We start from the raw sequence: 24581 nt of genomic DNA, 5'->3' as shown, positions 1-24581 counted from the left end.
ATAGACATGTTGTGTTGGTGCATTATGGGAGGAAACAATAAACGAAGGTTAGGAATAAAGAAATGGGGAAAAAAAAAGAGAAGGTGTGTGAACCCCCATTGCCGTGAGTTGAGGAAAGAAAACAAAAAAAATGTTCATCATTTTTTCACTTCTCTTAATGAAAATTCTAAGGAAGAAGGAGGAGTTCTTGCTTCATGTTTGGTTTGGAAGAGAATTAGGAAGAGGTTTGGCCATACTTGTATCTAGATTAAGGTATGTTTGAGGTTGTGCCATGAGATTCATGCATGTTTTTAGTTGCTAGCTTGAGTTCTAATTAGCCCATGGTTCAAATCTTTGCTATGTCATGGGAATGATGTTCGGCCAAGGTGGATTTTGTGTTAATGCCATTGCATGCTAAATATGCAGCTTGTTAATGATATATGTGATGGTGGGTTGATGACTCTTGGATTTTCTTTTTAGCATTTTTGAGTGAGATATTAAGTTCTTTGTTTAACCATGACCAAAATTGAAATGGTATGGTGTTGTGATGTATTCGGCCATGGTATATCCATAAGTATGATTTATGCTTATTGCATGGTAGGTAAGATTTGTGTTTTGGATATATGTTTATATTTGGTTATAATCAACTTGAGATTCGGCCCTTGCACCTATATATATATATGTTTGCACATGATGTATTGGTATGACATATATACTATCTCAAGGTATATATTTACTTATGATGATGTTTGGTTATGAAGCAAATGATAGATGCGTATTGAGCTACAATATGTAATGCATTAGTTAGTAAAATGTATGCCATTTATGTGTGGTATTAAATATGTAATTGGCCTCAACATCAACATGCATATTCGCCACATGAGATGGATTGGTGTGCATACATTCAGTTAGAGGCAAGCACATTGATGCCTTTATCTTGGTTAGGACAATCGGCTAAAAAGGAGTGTGGGTTAATATCTTGAGATGATGCATGATTTCACATGTATGTGACTTTAATGTCTAATGTATAAATGTGGGCTAAGTGCCTTGTGTTCCTCTTTTCGATGCTCAAATGATTAAATCGATTTATTTATTTAATTAAGCTCAAGAGCAAAGGGATCTAAATCCGATAAAGGGAAGGAAAAGTGGTCGAATAGCCATCGAAATCGTTCGACAACATCCGAGGTAAGTTCTTGAGTAATAGAGCTTAAATTATGATTTGATTAGATCATGTTTTAAGCAAATCGAAATCATGCTCTTTGTGTGTGGATATTGAGCCAAATTTGCAAGTGTGATAAGTGTCTTGTGTTTGAGTTTTGCTAATGAAAATGAAATACTGAATGTGTCATGATTTAGTGTTAAATGTGCATGGTTATTGAATGATGTCCGGCTAAGTCCCAAGGCTTTGTGCTAAGTGACCATATCCGGACTAAGATCCAAAGGCATTTGTGCGAGTTCCCAAATCCGGGTTAAGTCCGAAGGCATTTGTGCGAGCTATTATAACCAGGCTATGTCCCGAAGGCTTTTGAGCGAAGTCGTTATATCCGGATAAAATCCGAAGGTACGTGATTCGGGAATGAACGATCTTGCTGTAAAATCCCGCTTAATACGCTTGAAAAATTTCAGCAATGAGGTATGTTCGTATGTGCATTGGAATAGTTGAGTTCCTTCGAATACTATTCGCTCAGTTGAGTAATGAGCTTCCGGTATTTGGCTAAGACGATCCCTTATGTATGAACATAGGGGTTGGAATGTAAAGTAGAAATGATTTGAAAGTATGTATACACAGAATTACCCGTTTAATTATGTGAATGCTATACTTCAGTTGTGTTTAAATTCTTTGCTCAAAACTTACTAGGCATAAATTGCTTACTCCGTTTCTTTGTTCTCTGTTTTATAGATTTTGGCTCGTCACCATCGGACTCGGGATTTTGGAAGTCGAACTCTCCCACACTATCAAAGCCCCCCTTTTGGTACAATTTTGGTTGAACTTTGAAATGGCATGTATAGGGCTACCCTTTTTGTGTTGTTGGTCATGTACCCATGGATTTTGTGTAAATTTGGATAGCCATGCGAAAATGGCTTATATACGTTTTTAGCATAGTACTATAATCATTTTGTATGTTGATCATTAAGAGGTATGGAAGTGTTTGGAACGATTAGCCATTGGAATGGTTAATCATGATCATGCTTTGTGCTATGTATGTAAAAGGGACTAATGGAATCATGGAAACTATGAAATAGGTAAAGTCTACCTCAAAGGCAGAGGCTGTCAGCTGCAGTGACGTGGAAGTGAAAAATCACTAAAAATAGTAGGAATGGAATTAAATAGTGAATAAATTATGAAAATGAACCTTGATGAACCTATTTTCATAGGAAAGTAATGAAACGATCATATGAACAGTATGTTAAGAGATATTGAAGTTTTCGTGAGACAGGGCCAGAACGGTTTCTGGATTCCTGTTCCGACTTCGGAAATTCATTATAAATTAACCTGAGATAATTAGGAGTCATGCCATATATGTATAGATTCCTCTTTGAGCCTAGTTTCTATAGAACCAAATGGCATCATTATTGAAGCCCTGTACAGCGAGATATCCAAGTCGTAATGCACAAAGGTCAGTGTAGTCGATCCCTGTAACATGGGGGACTTTAACTAATAAACTGTACTAATTTGGCCTGACAAAAAATTCTAGAAAAAAATTTGTAGATGTATATATGAGTCTAGTTTCAGGGAAAAATCACGAAACTGAGTTTCGAGTTGTGGAACTCAAGATATGATTTTTAAGGTGACAGTGACACAGTTAGCCTGCTGGCTGGAAATTTTTAAATGGACTGTGAAAATAAATATATTATGTCTGTTAGCACCTCGTGTTCAACTCCGGTCACGGTCTTGGGTACGGGGTGTTACAGTTCCATCCTCAGATAGATGGTCAATCAGAGAGGGTAATGTAGGTACTGGAGGACACGTTAAGGAGTTGTGTGATAAAGTTCTGAGGCAGTTGGAAGGATTATTTGCCGTTAGCAGAGTTTGCATATAACAATAGCTTTCAGTGTAGCATATAGATGGCACCTTATGAGGCATTATATGGTCGTAGGTGTCGTACTCCTTCGTTTTGGACAGAGTTGGGTGAACAGCGTGTTCTGGGCCCTGAAGATAAAGTTAGACTAATTCGGGATCGACTGAAGGCAGCATCAGACAGATAGAAGTCGTATGCGGATCTAAAATGTAAAGAGAATGAGTATTCTATGGGGGACTTAGTATTTCTTAAGGTCTCACCTTGGAAAAAGGTACTCAGGTTTGGACAGAAGGGTAAGCTAAGCCCTAGGTTTATTGGGCCTTACTGCATACTGAAACGTGTGGGACCGATTGCCTATCAGCTTGAGCTACCTCCAGAGTTAGACCGGATTCATAATGTGTTCTACATCTCTATGTTGGAGCACTGCCACTCTGATCTTGCGCATATCATCTCGACTGAGGAGATTGAGGTTAGACCAGATCTGACTTTTAAGGAGGAACTAGTTCAAATTCTAGAGCGTGATGTAAAAGTGCTAAAGAAGAAGTCTATCCCACTGGTTAAGGCACTTTGGCATAATCACAGCTCAAAAGAAGCCACGTGGGAACCTGAGGAGGCGATGCGGCAACAATACCCTCTTTTGTTTTGACAGGGTAAATTTTGAGGCCGAAATTTTCTTTAGGAGGTAGAATTGTAACGCCCCAAAATCTAAGTGTTTATTTTTGTATGTTATTTTACACACAACTGTGTATCTGCTTCAGTGGTTATGTGTTCTAGAAGTGTTTGAGAAGTCTTGGGTTCAAGCCATGACTTGTGCAAAAATTTTGTTTTTACTTGAATAAACCCTGTCTCAAGTTAGTAGGCTTCTTAAATAATTATGGTTAAAACATGACATAAAAAGCCTGTTGGTCTAGGCGATAGTGGTGTGTTACTACTGCTAAGGGTCTTGAGTTCGAGTGTCGCTGTGCTCAAGGAGTGTTTTATTTTGCTTCTTTTGCCGTGTGAGAAGTAAAAGTTGACTGAAATACTACTAGTTAAGAAGAGTTTGAATTCGGTGGTTGAGGAGGTAATGGTGGAGTGATATTAGGAGGATTTTGTGGGATTTGAAAGAGGGGGAGTTGTAGCCGAATAGGGCTTTGACCACTCAGGAATTCGACTATGAGTTGGTAATTGGCCACTTCATTTTAGGTTTTTTTGCAAATTGTGGTTCTTCTCACTCTTTGCTTCTGAAGTCGAATATTGCTATTGTTCTTTTCGGTTATATTTCGATTCTAGTGTGTTCCGATTCTTCCTTCTCCCCTTCCACTTTGTTTCCTAGGCCAATTACCCTATTGCTTTTGTTTCAGTTTTTGGCCAGTGCTCCTTGACTCATTTTCATCTTTTTCCCCCCCAATCAATTCTCATTTGGCTTAATATACCATCTCCCCTTTTTGACTCTTGTGGTTATCAGAGTTTATTTCTATCCATCTTGCTTTTGTGACTGAATACCTCTTACTTCTCCTCTATTTTCTCCCTCCAAACCGTTCTTCTTACTGACTCTTCCTATTTGGTAGCCAGGCCGAATACTCCATCCTTTTTGTTGCGGTTTGGTTTTTGTTCTCTGACAATCGGAAAGTACTCTTACATTGTTTAAAGTCGAATACTCCTTTCTCTTCTTGCCGATTCTCATCTTCCTTCTCTTAGTTCTGGTGTTTCTTTCAGTTTCTAGAACTTCTCAAGGAGTGAAGGAGTTTGCAAGTAAATACTAAAACAGTTGAAAGCTTTCCCTCATCACTCGATCAACGTAACTCTGTTTGCGATTATTGTGTTCAACTGGAGCATGACTTGTATAGGAGGGTGTTGGCCGATTGCACTATTTTCCCCTATCATTGGTTTTGTGTTTTCAATAAGCTAATGTATAGTTTCGAGTCATGTGTTTATGTGATCATCATTAATGTATTTCGCTGCTAATATAGCTATCAAAGTAGGAGGGTGAATCATCCTTTGCCAGCGGTTTAAACAGGCCTAACCACACTCTTGCAATCAAGGCAAGTATTGGATGTTATTTTGAGTTAAGTGATAGAAAAAGGTGATTAACCCTAGTATCAAGCGACTAACGGAATACCTTGATTGAATGTAGGGCTGGAGAACTCTTGAGCTAGACGCACGTTTTCGCAAACAGGTGTGTAACCACACTGTTATCATTGTAAATCGACAAAACTTGAAAAATAGGATTATTGACGCTACACGAGCATGTGCTTGCTCATGTGGTAATCCATACGCCTAAAATGTAGGCCCCACAGGGTAAACCTCATGGAGATGTGGTGATTATTGGGCCAGGCTGTGTAGTCCATACGGGCATGTGGGCTCACATGGACCGCTTTGCAGGCCTTGGGTCCATTTTCACTGATTGACTGTTAAGGTCACACGAGTCACCCAAGATGACTATGGACCTACTGTTGGGTCGGTAAGTACATCTAGACCCCAATATGATGAAACGAATATTTTACCCCTATGAGTTAAAATGACGGATATGCCCCTATGTTGTGTATGACTGTATTGAGCATGCCATTTTATATATGTTGTATATATGTAGGATATTATGATGTAAGGCATGGGGTTGGGTTATTATGATTTGAGGAAGTGTATTGTTCTAGCAGTTTTGCTGCAATTTTTATTTAGTGCCACCACTGGTGTTATTTTTGGTGTGTAGGGATGGGAAGGTTGATTTTATCCCCACATGGTGTGTAAGGTTAGACAGAGTGGTGTGTAGAGGCTGGCTGGGTCGGATTTCTATTTGCATATCTGTACTGTGACTGCTACTGAATTAGGCTAAGGCCCACACTGATTCTGATACTGTAATGGGCTAACGCCCTATCTAAGATTAAACTGTTACTGAAGCGAGCTTAGGCCTAGACTGTAATGTCTACTTTATGACTAATTGTTGTTAAGGGATTACACACTAAGTTTTCATAAACTCACCCTTCTGTTTTCTGCGTAGGAAAACCCTAGATGGGTCGGTGCTGCGAGGGACTCAAAGGTGGCCACACAACTGCATAGACTTTTTATTAAATTATACTTTATAATTTAGTTTGGTTATTTGGTTATGTAATAAGGCCTCTTTCATTTTTAACTTTTAATTTGGGATTTTTTTATTATGATTCATATCTAGTAGTAGTAGGACACGAGTTTTCAAAATGGTAAATGCTTTTCAGAACACCATAAGTACGCATCCTATTTCAAAAAGCTTCCGCAAACAAACAACTATTTAAAAAGATAACTACTATTTAATTGATTAAACATTTTGCTAAACAACTTGGGTTTTAAAACTGAACAAGATGGCATAAATACTAGCTAAGATAACAAAGAGGGTTAATACAGAATGGGGTTTTCCATTCGAAATTTTATTTTGTGAAAAACACTTTCATATGACACCACTAGATTCGGTCGTAACGTCTAGGCCGGGTTTGGGGTGTTACAATTTTAATATTCCATAATCAAGATACAACATACTATTATTCCAACCTTAATATTTCCATTTATAACTAATTAAAAATAACAACCGTATAACCATACCCAAACAAGCCAACATATAAGTTAATTATATATATCACATATATCATTCATCAAACATATAATTCAAACCAACTTAAATGACCATATTCCAACATTTACAAGCCAAATCTCATGGCTATAATCATAATTCAGAACATATTATCAACTCACTAGTCTAGACATGCCATATACCATAATTACAAGCATCCAAAAATACCAACAAGTAGTCGATAGTGTGATAATGGTTCCCGATGATCTTTGATGTTCAAGCTAGCTTTGATACTCTATAAAACAAAGACTAATAATACACAGTAAGCTTCATGGCTTAGTAAGTTCGTACCAAAAATACTCAATAGTTCATAATATAGGTATCATCAGTTAATAGAAACTTAGTAGTTCTCATTCATCATACAATTCTAGTCCATAGCCATTTATCATGTATATACAAATTCATCAAGCTTCATACACATAGTATCAACTACCACATAGGTATCGTACGTACTTGTACTTTCCCGTATTTATTTATTTCATTCTCACCTCTTTGTTCAATACGTTAAATTGTTTGGAAATCTTTCAATGCTCTGAAAACTCGCACACTTAATGCCGCATAAAGCCGAAGCTATTCCAATTCGCACACTAAATGCTTTATATAGCTGAAGCTATTTCAAAACGCACACTAAGTGCCAAATATAGTTGATTTATCATCGTACACAGTCATTGTAGCGCCCTAAATTTTGGGCTTAGAAGAATTGGACCTTGGGTTTAGAGCGCCTAAAATTCTTGAGAGCAAGAAAATGACATAATTGAATGTTAGTCCTATTGGGTTAGTGATTTTGGATGTTAAGGAGGTCTCTATGAAGTCCCGGGTTCAAGCCTTGGCATAGGAAAAATTTTGGTTTTTAGGGAACCCTAACGCTAGGTTGAATGCTTCTTAAATTTTGAAAGGTAAAATTTGACAAAAGAAGCATGGTGGTTTAGGTAGTAAGTGATGCCTCATAAGGGAGTGAGGACTGGGGTTCGAGCTTGGAAGGAGCACTGGATGTTTTATTTTTCTTCAAGGACGTGTAGGTGGTAAAGTTTGATCAAAACTCTAAAGAATAAAGGTTAAATAAGTCTTAGAGGGATATGAGGAGGAAGTTAAAGGATAGAGTTCATTGTTGGAGGAAATCAAGGAGAATTTGAATTAGGAGGAAGTTTAGCCGAATGGGGACTTTACTTTGCACAAGAATTCGGCAAAGGGGGATTTGGTTCATTTTCGGCATTTGGGGTATTCTTTTGGTATAGTCGAATCTTGCTAGAAGATTTCTTGTGTTTTCTTTTGTTTTGTTCACCTATTTTCATACCTTTTCCTTTCATTTTCAAGACTTTCTGACTCTGGGTTGTCCGCTATTTTGTTTTAGCCGAAAGTAGATTACCATTTAGGCCATCTGTTAGCCAATTTCTTCCCCATTTCTCATCTTCTAGTCCTCTCCCTTCTTTTCTAATCCTTTTACCTCCCTTCTTTCCTTCTGGCTTGAGTTGAATGCTAACCCTCTTTCTTTCCTAAACCGTGGCCTTTCTCTTCTATTTTTCCTCTAGTCTCTTATAGCCAAAATCCCGCTTCTATCAACCATCTTCTTGTGAGCCAGATTCCCTTACCGCAATGCTATTTTTCTTTGATCTTAAGGTGTGTAAAGTCGAATACTCCCTACTCTCTCTAGCAACTATTGTCAAATCCGTCTCTCTTTTATTCTCCTATCATGAGGCTGCGTTCTTCTCCTCTTTTGCCTGGATCAAGTTAAGTCGTGGGGATTCATTTTCTTTATTTTGCTTTTCATTGTTGGTGTTCTTCTTTTCACTATTGCCAAATCTTTCCTATATCTCTTAGTCTGATGTTGGTTGGTACCTAGGTTCGCTCGAGGGTTGATAGTGGGGCAAGTGATGTGAAGCAATCGATATCCCACTTCTAGTTTTGATCAAGTAAGTGTTTTTGCCAAGTGTGGATTGAACTACATGTTTTAACGATCCCTTTGAACAAGGCTTTTGTAAACGCAGATCTATCTAGGGGTGTAAATTTTGATATCAAATAGGGAGATTAGCAAAGCTTTATCATTTAAGGTTCGTTGCTAGGGGATTTGTAGCACGTTTCGTAAACCAGGTGTGTACATACACCACCTTAACTCTAGATCAGGAAATCTCGAAATGCCAAAAAGCCAAAAAACGGCAACAGTTTCTACGTGAGTGCGCGAGTGCACGAATGCACGTATGGAAAATCTGATATGATAGTAGACGCCATTATGAGTGAACTCATGGGCTGTGGCCGTAATGGGCCATGTTAGGCCGAGTTGGGCTGTACGGGCCTAATGGGCCCGTAGGCCCTAGATGTGTAAAACTCACCAATTAGCGGGAAAATGTTGGACCGGCCGTGTCACTCATATGGCTTGGATTGAATTCAGGCTTGGTGGGCCAATGGGTTGTGTGGGCCTATGGGCATGCTTAAATCGACTTTGGGCCCAATTGCACAATTTGTTTGCTAAAGGTTGCACAGGTCGCACGGAACGACTGTGAACCTACTGATGGGTCAGAAAGTGTACTTAGACCCTAATTTTTGAAATGATCATCATGCCCCCGAAGGGAAAAATGACTAAAATGCCCCTACATGTTATATGATTGTTATTGTATGCCATTTATGATATGTTTTGCATTCATGTGATATTATGCTGCATAGGGGACAGGATCATTGATTTGAAGGAAGTACATGATTTGTTAGGGTAGCTTGGTCACTTGACAACTATGGATCCACCGACTACTTAAAGCCATTATGTCATTGGCAGCTCTACTGCGAAATTGGTTAGTGCCGCAACCGGTGCTACATCAGGAGTGTAGGGATGGGTGGGTCGATTAAATCCCCACAGGAGTGTAGGGTTGGATGGGATATGCAGTGCAGGTTGGTTGGGTATTTGTGCTTTGCATAATCTGATTCTGATTGTGACATGGGCTCAGGCGCAACTGAGGCTACTATGGGCTAAGGCCCAAGTGCCACCATTATTGTAATGGGCTTACGGTCAAATTGATGTGATGCATGCTTTGTGATCGATGAGGGTTGTACATACTAAGTTTTCATAAACTCACCCCCTCTTTTTAATTTTTCAGGTAATCCTCAGTAGGCATTTCGACGTATGGGAGGACTCGGAAGTGGCCACACTATGAACAGCTTTAAATTTTTGTATTACTTTTATATTACTTAAATTACTTTCTCTTTGGGTTTTTGATGTAATAAGGCCTTTTGTCTAATTTTATAGCTTTTAATTTGGGGTTTTTAACTATTTTGATTTATTTCTGTTAAAGGTAGAACGTAGTTTTCCAAAATGATAATTGTTTTCAAAACATCACGTTTTTGCAACATTGTTGAAATGCTTCCGCAACAAACATGTTTTTAAAAGTAAGGCTGGTTTAAAATGGTTAACAAATAATTAAGTTGACTTTAGAATTAAACAAAAGGGCTTTTATCTTTCAAGCGAGATTTATTAATAAGACAAAATTTTTCGAAAAAGTATTTTATTGTGACACGCCAGATTAGGCCATAACGTCTAGGTTGGGTTTGGGGTGTTACATTTACAGGTATCAGAGTCAAGTTGCAAAACTCGGCTGGGAAATGGGCCTTAGTTTTTGGATTTTAAAGTTATTTACAAATGATTCTGACGTATTTTGAATGATTTTTATTGTGTGGTTCACCGAGTCTCCAGCGTCGAACCAAGTAAGTTCTCCTGATACTAAAATCTATTTTAAACTGTTATACTATAGATACTTATTGAGCTTACTTTAGATGATAGACTATACTGAACTCTTAGCTAGATTAAACTGAAAAACTATAGGAAACTAAAACTGTAGCGAGCTTGCGATTGTGAAAACAACTCTTAACTACTACTGTCATAAAACATTTGCTTAATTACTAAAACTATGAGCTAAATTGCATGAAATTTCAAAACCAGATTATACGCGAAGTGATAATGAGCACTAGAAGGGGTGCAAGACGCCACGGTAGAGGCCATGGAAGTGCTAGGGTTGGATCTTTGACATCAGGTCACATGCCCAACATTGATGTGAGAGAAGCACCGGCTTCGCTGGTACCTGAGACAGGGTCGTATGATCGAGTAGCTGGGGATGACGCATTGTCCCAAGAAATGTTAAGGATTCTAGAAAGGGTCGTTGGGCCCAACACTAGTATTAGGAGTCGAGGGTCAATTTGTAAGAGACTCCGGTCGAATGGAGCCGAGATCTTCAAGGGTACCGAGGGAGTAGCACAAAATGTGGCCGAATATTGGTTGGAGGCCACCAAAAGAATAATGAAAGACCTGGATTACAATTTCGAGCAAAAACTGAAAGGAGCAGTGTCTCTGCTGCGAGAGGAAGCTTACCAGTGGTGGCTTACCGTGAAAGAGGGCACTCAGCCTGATCGTATAACCTGAGAGTTCTTCAAATTGGCGTTTCAAGGGAAGTACGTAGGTGCAAGCTATGTTGATGCCTGGAGGAAGGAATTCTTGAACTTGACTCAGGGAAATCGATCTATGGTAGAGTACGAGACAGAGTTCTTACGACTCAGTCGGTATGCTAAATGAATAGTGGCAATAGATTATGAACATTGTGTTCAGTTCGAAGACAGCCTGAGAGACAGTCTTTGGGTATTGATTGCCCCTTAGAGGAAGCGGGATTTCACATCATTGGTGGAGAAAACAAAAATTACTGAAGCTGTAAAGCGCACTGAGCGTCTAAACTGGGAAAGAGAAAGGGGAAAAAATAAAAGAGATTTTGAGCCCTCTAATTACGATCAGAGGCCTAAGAGAAGGGCCAAAGTCGGTGGGCCAGTCAGAGCGGGGCCCCATGTTGCTAATACTACGTTACCACCTTGTGCTATTTGTGGAAAAAGTCATGCAGGAGACTGCTGGAGGAGAACAGGAGCCTGTCTGAGTTGTGGTACCCTGGAGCATCGTCTTAGAGAGTGACCTAGAAGACCAGATCATATGCAAGTCTTTGGTAGAGGTAATGTACAGCCATTGAAGGGTGGTCAGTAGCCGCCTAAAGGCTGTGGTCAAGCCAAGAGTGATCATAGTGAGGCGAGGCAGCCAGCTTTGGTCTATGTAGCACACCGCTAAGAGGACAAAGACGCTCCAGATGCAAATACTGGTACGTACTTTATCCATTGTGTACTATTTATCTATTTTGAAATTAGAATTAGAGTGCGCAGCAGAAGCGTAGTGGTGTAATCTGGGTTGTGCGACTATTAGAGAGTTGGAAATTTCGAGGATGAAATTTATTTAAGGGGTAGAGCTGTAACGCCCCGAATTTTGGGCTTAGAAGAATTGGGCCTTAGGTTTGGAGTGCCTAAAATTCTTGAGAGCAAGAAAACGACACAATTGCATGTTAGTCTTGTTGGGTTAGTGATTTTGGATGTTAGGGGGGTCTTTATGAAGTCCCGGGTTCAAGCCTTGGCATAGGAAAAATATTGGTTTTTAGCATTAAGGGAACCGTGACGCTAGGTTGAGTGCTTCTTAAATTTTGAATGGTAAAATTTGACAAAAGAAGCATGGTGGTTTAGGTGGTAAGTGACGCCTTACAAGGGAGTGAGGACTGGGGTTGGAGGCTTGGAAGGAGCACTGGATGTTTTATTTTTCTTCAAGGACATGTAGGTGGTAAAGTTTGATGAAAACTCTATAGGATAAAGGTTGAATGAGTCTTAGAGGGATATGAGGAGGAAGTCAAGGGATAGAGTTGATTATTGGAGGAAATCAAGGAGGAATTGAATTAGGAGGAAGTCTAGCTGAATGGGGACTTTGGGTTGCACAAGAATTCAACAATAGCGGATTCGGTTCATTTTTGGCATTTGGGGTATTGTTTTGGTATAGCCGAATCATGCTAGAAGAATTCTTAGCGTTTTCTTTTGTTTTGTTCACTCATTTTGGTACCTTTGCCTTTCGTTTTTAAGACTCTCCGACTCCGAGTTGTCTGCTATTTTGTTTTAGCCAAAAGTGCATTACCATTTAGGCCATCTGTTAGCCGATTTCTTCCTTATTTCTCATCTTCTAGTCCTCTCCCATTTTTTCTAATTCTTTTACCTTTCTTCTTTCCTTCTGGCTTGAGTTGAATGGTAACCCTCATCCTTTTCTAAACCGTGACCTTTCTCTTCCATTTTCCCTCTAGTCTTTCATAGCCAAGATCCCTCTTCTCTCAACCATCTTCTTATAAGTTGGATTCCCTTACCGAACGCTATTTTTATTTGATCTTAATGTGTGTAAAGTTGAATACTCCCTACTCCCTCTCTATTAGCTATTGTCGAATCCGTTTCCCTTTTATTCTCCTATCATAAGGCTGTGTTCTTCTCCTCTTTTGCCTGGATCAAGTGTAAGTCATGGTGACTCATTTTCTTTATTTTGGTTTTCATTGTTGGTGTTCTTCTTTTCCCTATTGTCGAATCTTCCCTATCTCTCTTAATTTGATGTTGGTTGGTACCTAGGTTCACTCAAAGGTTGATAGTGGGGCAAGTGATGTGAAGCAATCAATATACCACTTCTAGTTTTGATCAAGTAAGTGTTTTTGCCAAGTGTGTATTAAACCACATGTTTTAACAATCCCTTATAATAAGGCTTTTGTAAACGCTGACCTGTCTAGGGCGTAAACTTTGATATCAAATAGGGACATTAGCAAGGCTTTATCATTTAAGGTTCGTTGTTAGGGGACTCGTAGCACGTTTTGTAAACCAAGTGTGTACATACACCACCTTAACTCTAGATCAGCAAATCCTGAAAAACCAAAAAGCCAAAAGAATGGCAATAGTTACAACACAAGTGCGCAAATGCACGTATGAAAAATCTGATGCGATAGTAAAGGCCACCATGAGCAAACTCATGGGCTATGGCCTTAATAGGCCATGTTGGGCAGAGTTGGGCCATACAGGCCCAATGGGCCTGTAGGCCTTAGATGTGTAAAACTCACCAATAGGTGGAAAACGTTGGACCGGCTGTGTCACTCACATGGTTTGGATCGAATTCGGGCTTGGTGGGCAAATGGGTCATGTAGGCCTATAGGACTGCTTAAATCGGCTTTGGGCCTAGTCGCACAGTTCGTTTGCTAAAGGTTGCACGGGTCACGCGAGACGACTGTGAACCTACTAATGGGTCAGTAAGTGTACTTAGACCCTGATTTTTGAAATAACCGTTATGCCCCCAAAGGGAAAAATGACTAAAAAGTCCCTACATGTTATATGATTGTTATTGTATGCCATTTATGATATGTTTGCATTCATGTGATATTATGTTGCATGAGAGACGGGATCATTGATTTGGAGGAAGTATATGATTTGTTAGGGTCACTTGGTCGCTTGATAACTGTGGATCCACCAACGGCTTAAAGCCATTATGTGATTGGCAGCCCTGCTGCAAAATTGGTTAGTGCCGCAACTGGTGTTACCTCAGGAGTATAGGGATGGGTGGTTTGATTAACTCCCCACATGAATGTAGGGTTGGACGAGATACAGAGTGCAAGGTTGGTTGGGTATTTTTACATTGCATAATCTGATTTTGATTGTGACATGGGCTTAGGCCCAACTGAAGCTACTATGGGCTAAGGCCCAAGTGCCACTGTTATTATAACGGGCTTAGGCCCAAATTGATGTGATACATGCTTTATGATCGATGAGGGTTGTACACACTGAGTTTTTGTAAACTCACCTCCTCTTTTAAATATTTCAGGTAATTCTCAGTAGGCGGTTTAACGTATGGGAGGACTCGGAGGTGGCCACACTACGAACATCTTTAAATTTTCGTTTTACTTTTACATTACTTAAATTACTTTCTCTTTGGGTTTTTAATGTAAATTACTTTCTCTTTGGGTTTTTGATGTAATAAGTCCTTTTCTCTAATTTTCTAGCTTTTAATTTGGGGGGTTTTTAACTATTATGATTTATTTCTGTTAAAGGCAGAGCATAGTTTTCCAAAATGATATCTTTTTTCAAAACATCACATTTCACAACATTGTTGAAATGGTTCTGCAACAAACATGTTTTTAAAAGTAAGGCTGGTTTAAAATGGTTAATAAATAATTAAGTTGACTTTAGAATTAAACAAAGGGTCTTTTATCTTTCAAGCTAGATTTATTAATAAGACAAGTTTTTTCGAAAAAGCATTTTAATGTGACACGCCAGATTCGGCCATAACGTCTAGGCTGGGTTTTGGGTGTTATAGTTGTAGTCGCATATATGCAATTTATGCATTATTAAAGCATTAAAAAATAATTGTAACAATGTTTACCATGTACGAACTTACGTTAGATGTAAAAACGACAAAACTAGTCAATTAGTCGAATACTTTGTTCTTGCCTCGATCTAAGTCTGATTTATTTTTTTCTTAATCTATATATATATTCAAAATTAATCTTTTTTCTTGATCTATATACATTCAAAATTAAAATATTCAATCAAAAATTTATTCAATTTAATCCACAAACACATATTTGTGCATTTTTGCACTTTAGCCCTTAAAGTTTCACATTTAATCAATTTAGTCCCTCTTTCACAAAATCACAAAATTACATAATTTCTTTCCAATTTCATGCTAGCCTATAACAGTCTGGCTTAGACCCTAGTCAAAATAGTAATTTTGAGACCACAAATCCGAGTCAAAAAATAAATTTAATATTATTTTCTGTGCTTATAATATGTGAATTAACATGTGTGAATGTTTCGTATAAAAATTCGATTAGCTGTGTGCTTAATTTTGAAAAAGACCTAATCAAGTAAAATGTAAAAGTGGCCTTCTATTTGTTAAAGTGCCTATTTGTTATGGTTTATTATTTATGAGGTCCTTATGAGGTTAGTTGACCATGGAATGAATTAAATGACTTTAATGGGCATTAGTTGGTGGAATTTTAATGATTAGTAATATGGTTAAATTGGGAAAATGCATATTAATGTTATATTAATTAAAACCAAAGCTAAATTTTAGCTTATTTCTTTCATCTATTGCCAAAAATATAAGAAAAATAAAACGGAAAAAGAGTTCTAGGGTTCGACCATTGTTTTGTTTGATTGAGGTATGTGTTTTGATCCGTTTCCGATAATTTCTACGTTTTTGTAATCGATGCTTAGAGTTCTATCAAGCCCATGTTTGAATTTCAGAAATTGTTAATGATTTTGAGTTGAGCTATTGATGAAACTATGAGTTTTATGAAGTTTGATGTTAGTGAATGTAAGATATGTATTGTGTTAATATATTTTGTCTTTGAATTTTTGATGAATTTGAGTAAAATGGGCTAAATTGTGAAATTTGTAATTTAAGGGACTAAAATGTGAAATAAAAGAAATATGTGGACTTGTATGAACACTATGAGAATTTCGCTAGGCATGTGTGCAAAGTAATTATGTGTATTTTATGATTTTGTGAATTAGGGACTAAAGTGTCAAAATATAAAAATGTGAGGGCTAATTTGTAAATTGCCCTAAATGTGTGTTTGTGGATTGATTTGAATGATTTGGTGAATAAAAGAGTTAAATTTGAATCTATATAGATCAAGAATTAAAGAAAACAAAATTAGATAGGGGAAAGTCGAAAGCCGTTGAATAGCCATTCGTTTCTGTTCATACTCGTACGAGGTATATAGAAATAAATGTGTTTGAAATGATTTATTTGTGCTTATATGCTATTGAATAATCATGAATAGCTTAATGCATTGAATATGAGATACTTGAGAGAGTATCGACAAAGTTCCGATGACCGAAAAGCCCTACACGAACCATAGGAATAGTTAGGATACATATGTCATGACATAGGATCCGATATGTGTTTTTGTGTAAGATCATGTATGGAACATTGGCATCGACTTATGATTTACGTGTAAGACCACGTCTGGGATGTTGGCATCGTATTTGATTTCGTGTAAGACCCTATGTCGGACAGTGGTATCGATATTTGATTACATGTAAGACCATGCATGGGACGTTCGCATTGTATGTGCTATCCGAGTTATCCGCGTATCCTTATGATTTCAAACTATTCAACGGGCATTCCGAGAGATGATTGATTATATGATATGTGTATCTGATCCAGGTATGTTTGAAATGTATACTATGTTTGAGAATAAAAGGTAAGTATATGTACAAGTGATGATATGTGTTATAAGTATGAGAAAATATGTTATATGTGTAAATGAATTGGGAACATGTTAAATTTATATGAACTATGTGGTTTGAGATAGTATTTGGCCATGAAATATACGTAATTTGATGATGCTTTGATATGATGAATGTTAAGTTTATTTGTACATGGCTTACTAAGCTTTTGAAAGCTTACTCTATGTGTTTTTTAACTGTTTTATAGATATCAAAGCTACTGGGAGCTCGGGGATCATCGAGGATCATCACCACACCATTGAACTATATTTTGGTACCTTTTGTAAATGTATTTATTGAAGTATGGCATTTATAGACTAGAAGTGTGTGAATATGTTTGGTAATGTATATATTTAGCCATGTGATTTGGCTTGGTTTTGGTTTTGGTATGAATTATGTGATGTAATTATGTTAATATGATATGTTCTTGAATGGCCAAGAGAATAGGTCATTTTGGGTAAGTTTGTGGTAAGTGTTTATTTTGGAGTTTGGTAAGTTTTGGTATGAGATTGAATGAAGTAAATTTAAGATTGTGGTTAATATGTTTTGGCATGATTGTAGCTCATGATTTGGTATGATTTGGAACGGTGAATAAGCATGAATTTGGTTGGTAATTATATAACATTATTGGTGTATGTATTGGTTGCGAAATGGTTGAGTATTTGGTATGCAATTGATGTTTATTTGTTGCTTGTAGGGAGGACCCTTAGTGAGTTGAAATTGGCATTATAAATGGGCTATTTTTGCTCACTCGGGCAAGGGCACGGGCATGTATCTCGGTCGTGTTGCTCAATGGCCATTTCAAAATGAGCCTGAGCAGACCACACGGTCACACACACGGGTAGGTGCTAGGCCATGTGGCCAAGTCACTTTCGAGCAGGTGCTAGACACACAGGCATTTGATTGGCTGTGTGACTCAAGTCAATAGCCTCCCTAATTTCACACGGCCTAGCACACGAGCGTGTCTTGTTCCCGTGTGGACAAGTCAGGGCGTATGCCCTATTTTGACACGGCCTAGACACACAGGCATGTCTAAAACCGTGTGAGGCACACGGCGTATTCATACAGGCGTGTGACCTATACAACTTTGAAAAGTTGCTTAAGTTTCAAAAATTTTTGTATGAACTCAGTTTAGTCCCAACCCCTTTCTAATCAATGTTTAAGGTCTCAATGACTTATATAAGGGACATTATGATAATGTTTGACTATGATTGTGGATAATGCATATGAATTGTTCGCAAAATATTCTGATTTATTTTGTAACACCTTTAACCCTAGTCCGGCGACGGATATGGGTTAGGGGTGTTACTTTTTTTGGTATCAAAGAGTATCAGTGCTATGGCTTAGTCAATTCTAGGACTAGTGTAGCGTATGTGAATCTAGCTATACATGCCATATTTATGAACTGCGATAGTGTGATGAATCTTGACAATGAAAATGTGTTTTTATATAGCAAATGGATCCCGAACGAGCCGTAGCTGATGATGTCAAGAGTAATGCGCCTGCTCCCACGCAAAGGACAGTGCCATCCGATTCTAGACCGGCTATGAGTAGCCATGATGGAGAGGCTAGACAACCTTTTATCAGATGATGAACTATTGGTTCACAAAATATATTCGAACCAATCTGACTATTCAACAACCCCCAACTCTAGCTAATCCTCCGTAAGTCCCTGTTATGCCACAAGCGAATCCAATTCAGTTAAGTAAGCCGCCGGTCTATAAGATTAGAAAATATGGGGCCAAAGAATTACATGCTACTATGAATGATGATGTTGAAAGAGCCAAGTTCTAGTTAGACAATACGATAAGAGTATTTGATGAATTGTCATTGGCTCTCGATAAATGCCTAAAGTGTTTCATTTCGCTTGTGAGAGATACAATCTATCATTGGTGGAAGACTTTAATATCCGTGGTTCCGAGGGAATGAATCACTTGGGATTTCTTCCACGTTGATTTCCAAAAGAAATAAATTAGTTAGAGATTCAAAGATCAAAAATGTAAAGAGTTTCTTGAACTGAAGCAAGGTCTTATGTCTGTTACAGAATACGAATGAGAATTCGTAAGATTGAACCAGTATGCATGAGAATGTGTTTCAACTGAAGGAATAATGTGTAAAAGATCTGAAGATGGTTTGAATGAAGATATCCATTTCTTAGTCGGGATTCTAAAGATAAAAAAATTCATTGTGCTTGTTGAACGAGCCTGTAAAGTTGAAGAACTAGGGAAAGGGAAAAGAAAAGTTGATTCAGATGCTAGAGATATGAGAAAAAGACCTATGAGTAAATCATTTTAGTCTGCGTCAAAGAAATTCCGAGGTGATTTTAGTCGTTCAAAGGCTAATGTGGGGCATTTGAGTAGAGATCGTGCAAGATCTTTAGAGCTCCAGCTACATTTATTGCAAGTGTTGGAAATGTCAAATTTGATCGTCCTGAGTACAAACACTAGTAAAAGACATACTAAAAATTGAAGATTGTAAGATTGGGCTTGTTTCAAATGTGGATCATTAGACCATTTCATCTATGATTGCCCCGAATCTATCGAGCAAGAAATTCTACAAAATCTGAAACCTAGTAACACTTCAGCTCAAGGTAGACCTCCTAGTAATACGAGAAATGTGAGTGGTAGTCAAAGAGGGACTAAAGACATTGTTGTTCAATACGAGGCTAGAGCACCTGCCAGAGCCTACGTCGTCTAAGCTCGTGAGGAAGCTTTGTCTCTAGATATGATTACGGGTACATTTACTCTTTACGATACTTCTGTGATTGCTTTGATAGATCCTGGACCAAAACATTCATATATATGAATGAATTTAGTATCCAGTAAGACTTTTCCTATAGAGTCTACTGAATTCGTGATTAGAGTATTAAACCCCCTCGGTAAAAGTGTTTTAGTTCACAAAGTCTGCAAGAATTGTCCGTTAATGTTTTGAGACATTTGTTTTCCGCCCGATCTGATGTTATTACCTTTTGATGAGTTTGATAAAATTCTGGGTATGGATTGGTTAACTTTACATAATGCTGTTGTGAATTGCAAACAAAAAACTATTGATTTGAGATGCAAGAATGATGAAATAGTTCGAATTGAATCTAGCGATTTGAATGGATTGCTACTGTGATATCTTCAATGAAAGCTCTGAGTATTGTGAGAAAAGGTGGTGAAGCTTACTTTGGTTATATGATTGATTCGAAGGTAACAAAAAAAAATGTTGAATCAATGCCTGTTGTCTGTGAATTCCCTGATGTGTTTCCTGAAGAACTTTCGAGAATACCTCTAATCCGAGAAGTTGAATTTGGCATTGAGTTAGTACCAGGAACTACTCTGATTTTGATAGCTCCGTATAGAATGCCTCTGACTGAACTAAAAGTATTAAAGTCTCAGTTGCAAAAGTTGACCGATAAAGGATTTGCAAGACCGAGTTTCTCACATTGGGGTGCTCTTGTTCTATTTGTGAAAATGAAAGACGGCACGATGAAAATGTGCATTGATTATTATCAGTTGAACAATGTGACTATAAAGAACATGTATCCTCTACCTCGAATAGATGATTTGTTTGATCAGTTGGAGGGAGCTACTGTGTTTTCTAAGATAGATCTAAGGTCGGGCTATTATCAGTTACGAGTAAAAGATTTAGACATTCTGAAAACAACATTCAGAACAAGGTATGTCCACTATGAGTTCTTAGTTATGCCTTTCGGATTAACGAATGCACCTATTATCTTTATGGATTTGATGAATATTCAGACCATATTTAGATCAATTTATTATTGTATTCATTAATGACATATTGATTTATTTGCATGATGAATCTGAGCATGCTGAGCATTTGAGAATAGTGCTACAGACTTTGCGAGATAAGAAATTGTATGCGAAGTTTAGCAAATGTGAATTCTAGTTAAGAGAAGTTAATTTTCTGGGCCATATTGTGTCAGCACCAGGTATCCAAGTTGACTCGAGTAAGATTTCAGATATTCTGGATTATAAGCCTTCGAGAAATGTTTCTGAAGTCTGCAATTTTCTGAGGCTTGTCTGTTAATATAGACAGTTTGTAAAAGGCTTTTCTATGATTGCAACTCCGTTGACGAAACTGCTTCAGAAAGATGTGAAATTTGAATGGTCTGAAAAGTGTTAGAAAAGCTTTGATCAGTTGAAATTCCTATTGACTGAAGCTCCAGTGTTAGTAGAACCCAAATTGGGTAAAGAATTTGTGATCTACAGTGATGCTTCTTTAAACGGTTTGGGATGTGTTTTGATGAAGGAAGGCAAAGTCATTGCTTATGCTTCGAGACAGTTAAAGCCACATGAAAAGAACTATCCGACGCACGACCTAAAGTTAGCTACAATTGTATTTACTTTGAAGACTTGGCGCCACTATCTGTTTGGTGAGAAATGTCACGTATATTCTGATCATAAGAGTTTGAAATATCTGATGACTTAGAAAGATCTTAATCTGCGACAAAGAAGGTGGTTAAAACCACTAAAAGACTATGAGCCTGTGATTGACTATTATCCGGGAAAAGAAAATGTTGTTGCTGATGCTTTAAGTCTAAAATCACTGTTTGCATTACGTGCCATGAATACTCATTTAGTTTTGTCCAATAATGGTTTAGTTTTAGCTGAATTGAAAATGAGACTGTTTTTTTTACAACAGATTATTGATGCTCAAAAGGTTGATAATGAGATAATCGCAAAATGAACTCAGTATGATTTGAATTCTAATTCTGAATTTCAAGTTGATAATAATGATTGTTTGAGATTCTGAGATCGAATTTGTGTTCTGAGAAATCTAGAATTGATTCAGATAATTTTGAACGAAGCTCACAATAGTTATTTAACTGTGCATCTGGATAGTACGAAAATGTATAACGATCTGAAACAGCTTTATTGGTGGCCTGGTATGAAGCGTGACATCTCAGACTTTGTTTTTAAATGTTTAATATGTCAGCAAGTTAAAGCTTAACATCAAGTGCCATCTGGGTTGTTACTACTGATTATGATTCTCAAGTGGAAATGGGATAGAGTGACAATGGATTTTGTTTCGGGTTTGCCCCTCTCTCCTAGAAAGAAAGATGCTATCTGACTCGTAGTTGACCGGTTGACAAACTCAGCACATTTTATTCCAGTACGATCCAATTATTCGCTTGACAAGTTAGCGGAATTATACATTCCTAATGTTGTAAGATTATACGGAGTACCATTGTCTATCGTGTCATATAGAGATCCAAGATTCACTTCACGATTTTGAAAGAAACTGCAAGAGGCTTTAGGTACAAAATTGCATTTCATTACTCCTTTTCACCCGCAAATGGATGGTCAATTCGAGTGAATTATTTAGATTCTCGAGGATATGTTGAGATGTTGCATTCTTGAGTTTGAAGGCAAATGGGAATAGTATTTGCCATTGATTGAATTCACATACAATAATAGTTTTCAATCGAGCATTAAAATGGCACCATACGAAGCCTTATATGGTCATAAATGTCGAACACCTTTGTATTGGACTGAGCTCAGTGAGAATAAGATACATGGGGTCGATTTGATAAAAGAGACTGAACAGAAAGTAAAAGTGATCCGAGATAGTCTGAAAGCAGCTTCCGATTGTCAGAAATCATATGCAGATTTGAAACGAAAAGACATTGAATTTGAAATCGGTGATAAATTGTTTTTGAAAGTCTCACCATGGAAGAAAATATTCAGATTTGGCAAAAAAGGCAAATTGAGTCCGACGTTTATCGGGCCGTATGAGATTATCGAGTATATCAGACTGATTGCATATAGATTGTTGTTGCCACTAGAGCTAGAAAAGATTCATAATGTGCTTCACGTATCGATGCTTGTACTATACAGATCCAATCCTTCACATGTGATTCCTCCGTTTGAGTTTGAGATTCAGTCTGATATGACCTACGAAGAAGAACCAATCCGTATTTTAGCTCGCGAGGATAAAACCTTAGAAACAAGAAAATTTCGTTAGTAAAAGTGATGTGGCATCGACACGGTTTTGAAGAAGCTACAGCCTGAAGATGCTATGAGACAGCAATATTCGAATTTGTTCAAACGTAAGATTTTTGGGGACGAAAATCCCTAAGGGGGAAGAGTTGTAATAGTTCGATTTAGACCCTAGTCGAAGTAGTGGTTTCGGGACCACAAATTCGAGTAAAAAAATATTTTAATATTATTTTTTATGCTTATAATATGTGAACTGACATGTGTGAAAGTTCCATATGAAAATTCGATTAGTTGTGTGCTTAATTTATGAAAATGACCTAATCGCGTAAAATGTAGAAGTGGCCTTCTATTTGTTTAAATGCCTATTTGTTATGGTTTATTAATTATAAGGTCGTTATGAGGTTATTTGACCATAGAATGAATTAAATGACTTTAATGGGCATTAGTTGGTGGAATTTTAATGATTAGTAATAAGGTTAAAATGGTAGAATGCATATTAATGTTATATTAATTAAAACCAAAGATAAATTTTAGCTTATTTCTTTCACCCATTGTCAGAAATACAAGAAAAAGAAAAGGGAAAAAGAGTTCTAGGGTTCGTCCATTGTTTTGTTTGATTGAGGAATGTGTTTTGATTTGTTTTTTATAATTTCTATGTTTTTGTAATTGTTGTTTGGAGTTCTATCAAGCCCATGTTTGAATTTCAAAAATTGTTAATGATTTTGAGTTGAGCTATTGATGAAACTATGAGTTTTATGAAGTTTGATGTTAGTAAACGTAAGATATGTATTGGGTTAATATATTTTGTCTTTGAATTTTTTATGAATTTGAGTAAAATAGGCTAAATTGTGAAATTTGTATTTTAAGGGACTAAAATGTAACATAAAAGAAATATGTGGACTTGTATGAACACTATGAGAATTCGGCTAGGCATGTGTGCAAAGAAATTATGTGTATTTTGTGATTTTGTGAATTAGGGACTAAAGTGTCAAAATATGAAAATGTGAGGGCTAATTTGTAAATTGCCCTAGATGTGTGTTTTTGGATTGATTTGAATGAATTGGTGGATAAAAGAGTTAAAATTGAATTTATATAGACAAGAACTAAAGAAAACAGAATTAGATCGGGGAAAGTCGAAAGTCGTCGAATAGCCGTTCATTTCTAATCATACCCATACGAGGTAAGTCTATATAGAAATAAATGTGTTTGAAATGATTTGTTTGTGCTTATATGCTATTAAATAATTTTGAATAGCTTAATGCATTGAATATGAGATACCCGAGAGAGTATCGACAAAGTTCTGATGTCCAAAAAACCCCATACGAACCATAGGAATAGTTATGATACATATGCCATGACATAGGATCCGATATATATTTTTGAGTAAGACCACGTCTGTAACATTGGCATCGACTTATGATTTATGTGTAAGAACACGTCTGGGACATTTGCATCGTATTTGATTTCGTGTAAGACCCTATCTAGGATAGTGGCATCGATATTTCATTACATGTAAGACCACGTCTGGAACGTTGGCATTGTATGAGCTTTCTGAGTTATTCGCGTATCCTTATGATTTTATGATTCCTAACGGTTCAACTGGCATTCGTAGAAATGATTGATTATATGAGTTGTGTATCTGATCCAGGCACGTTTGAAATGTATACTATGTTTGAGAATAAAAGGTAAGTATATGTACAAGTAATCATATGTGTTATAAGTATGAGAAAATATGTTATACGTCTAAATGAATTGGAAATATGTTAAATGTGTATGAACTATGTGGTATGAGATAGTATTTGGCCATGAAATATATGTAATTTGATGATGCTTTCATGTGATGAATGTTAAGTTTATTTGTATATGGCTTACTAAGCTTTTGAATGCTTACTCTAGTGTTTTTTAATTGTTTTATAGATATCGAAGCTACTGGGAGCTCGGGGACATCGAGGATATCACCACATT

General features: G+C 37.2%; 1 protein-coding gene across 1 annotated transcript; it reads left to right on the top strand.

Annotated features, from left to right (window-relative positions):
- The first annotated feature begins 2908 nt into the window (after positions 1-2908).
- On the top strand, positions 2909-3645 carry LOC108462669 (uncharacterized). The gene is made up of 2 exons (XM_017762589.1): positions 2909-2925; positions 3279-3645. Exons 1-2 carry the CDS (start codon positions 2909-2911, stop codon positions 3643-3645), a joined length of 384 nt encoding a protein of 127 aa, XP_017618078.1.
- Positions 3646-24581: the final 20936 nt, after the last annotated feature.

The sequence above is a fragment of the Gossypium arboreum genome, chromosome 4 (assembly GCF_025698485.1).
Source record: "Gossypium arboreum isolate Shixiya-1 chromosome 4, ASM2569848v2, whole genome shotgun sequence".
NCBI lineage: Eukaryota > Viridiplantae > Streptophyta > Magnoliopsida > Malvales > Malvaceae > Gossypium > Gossypium arboreum.
This window is presented reverse-complemented; position numbering and strand designations above follow the sequence as displayed.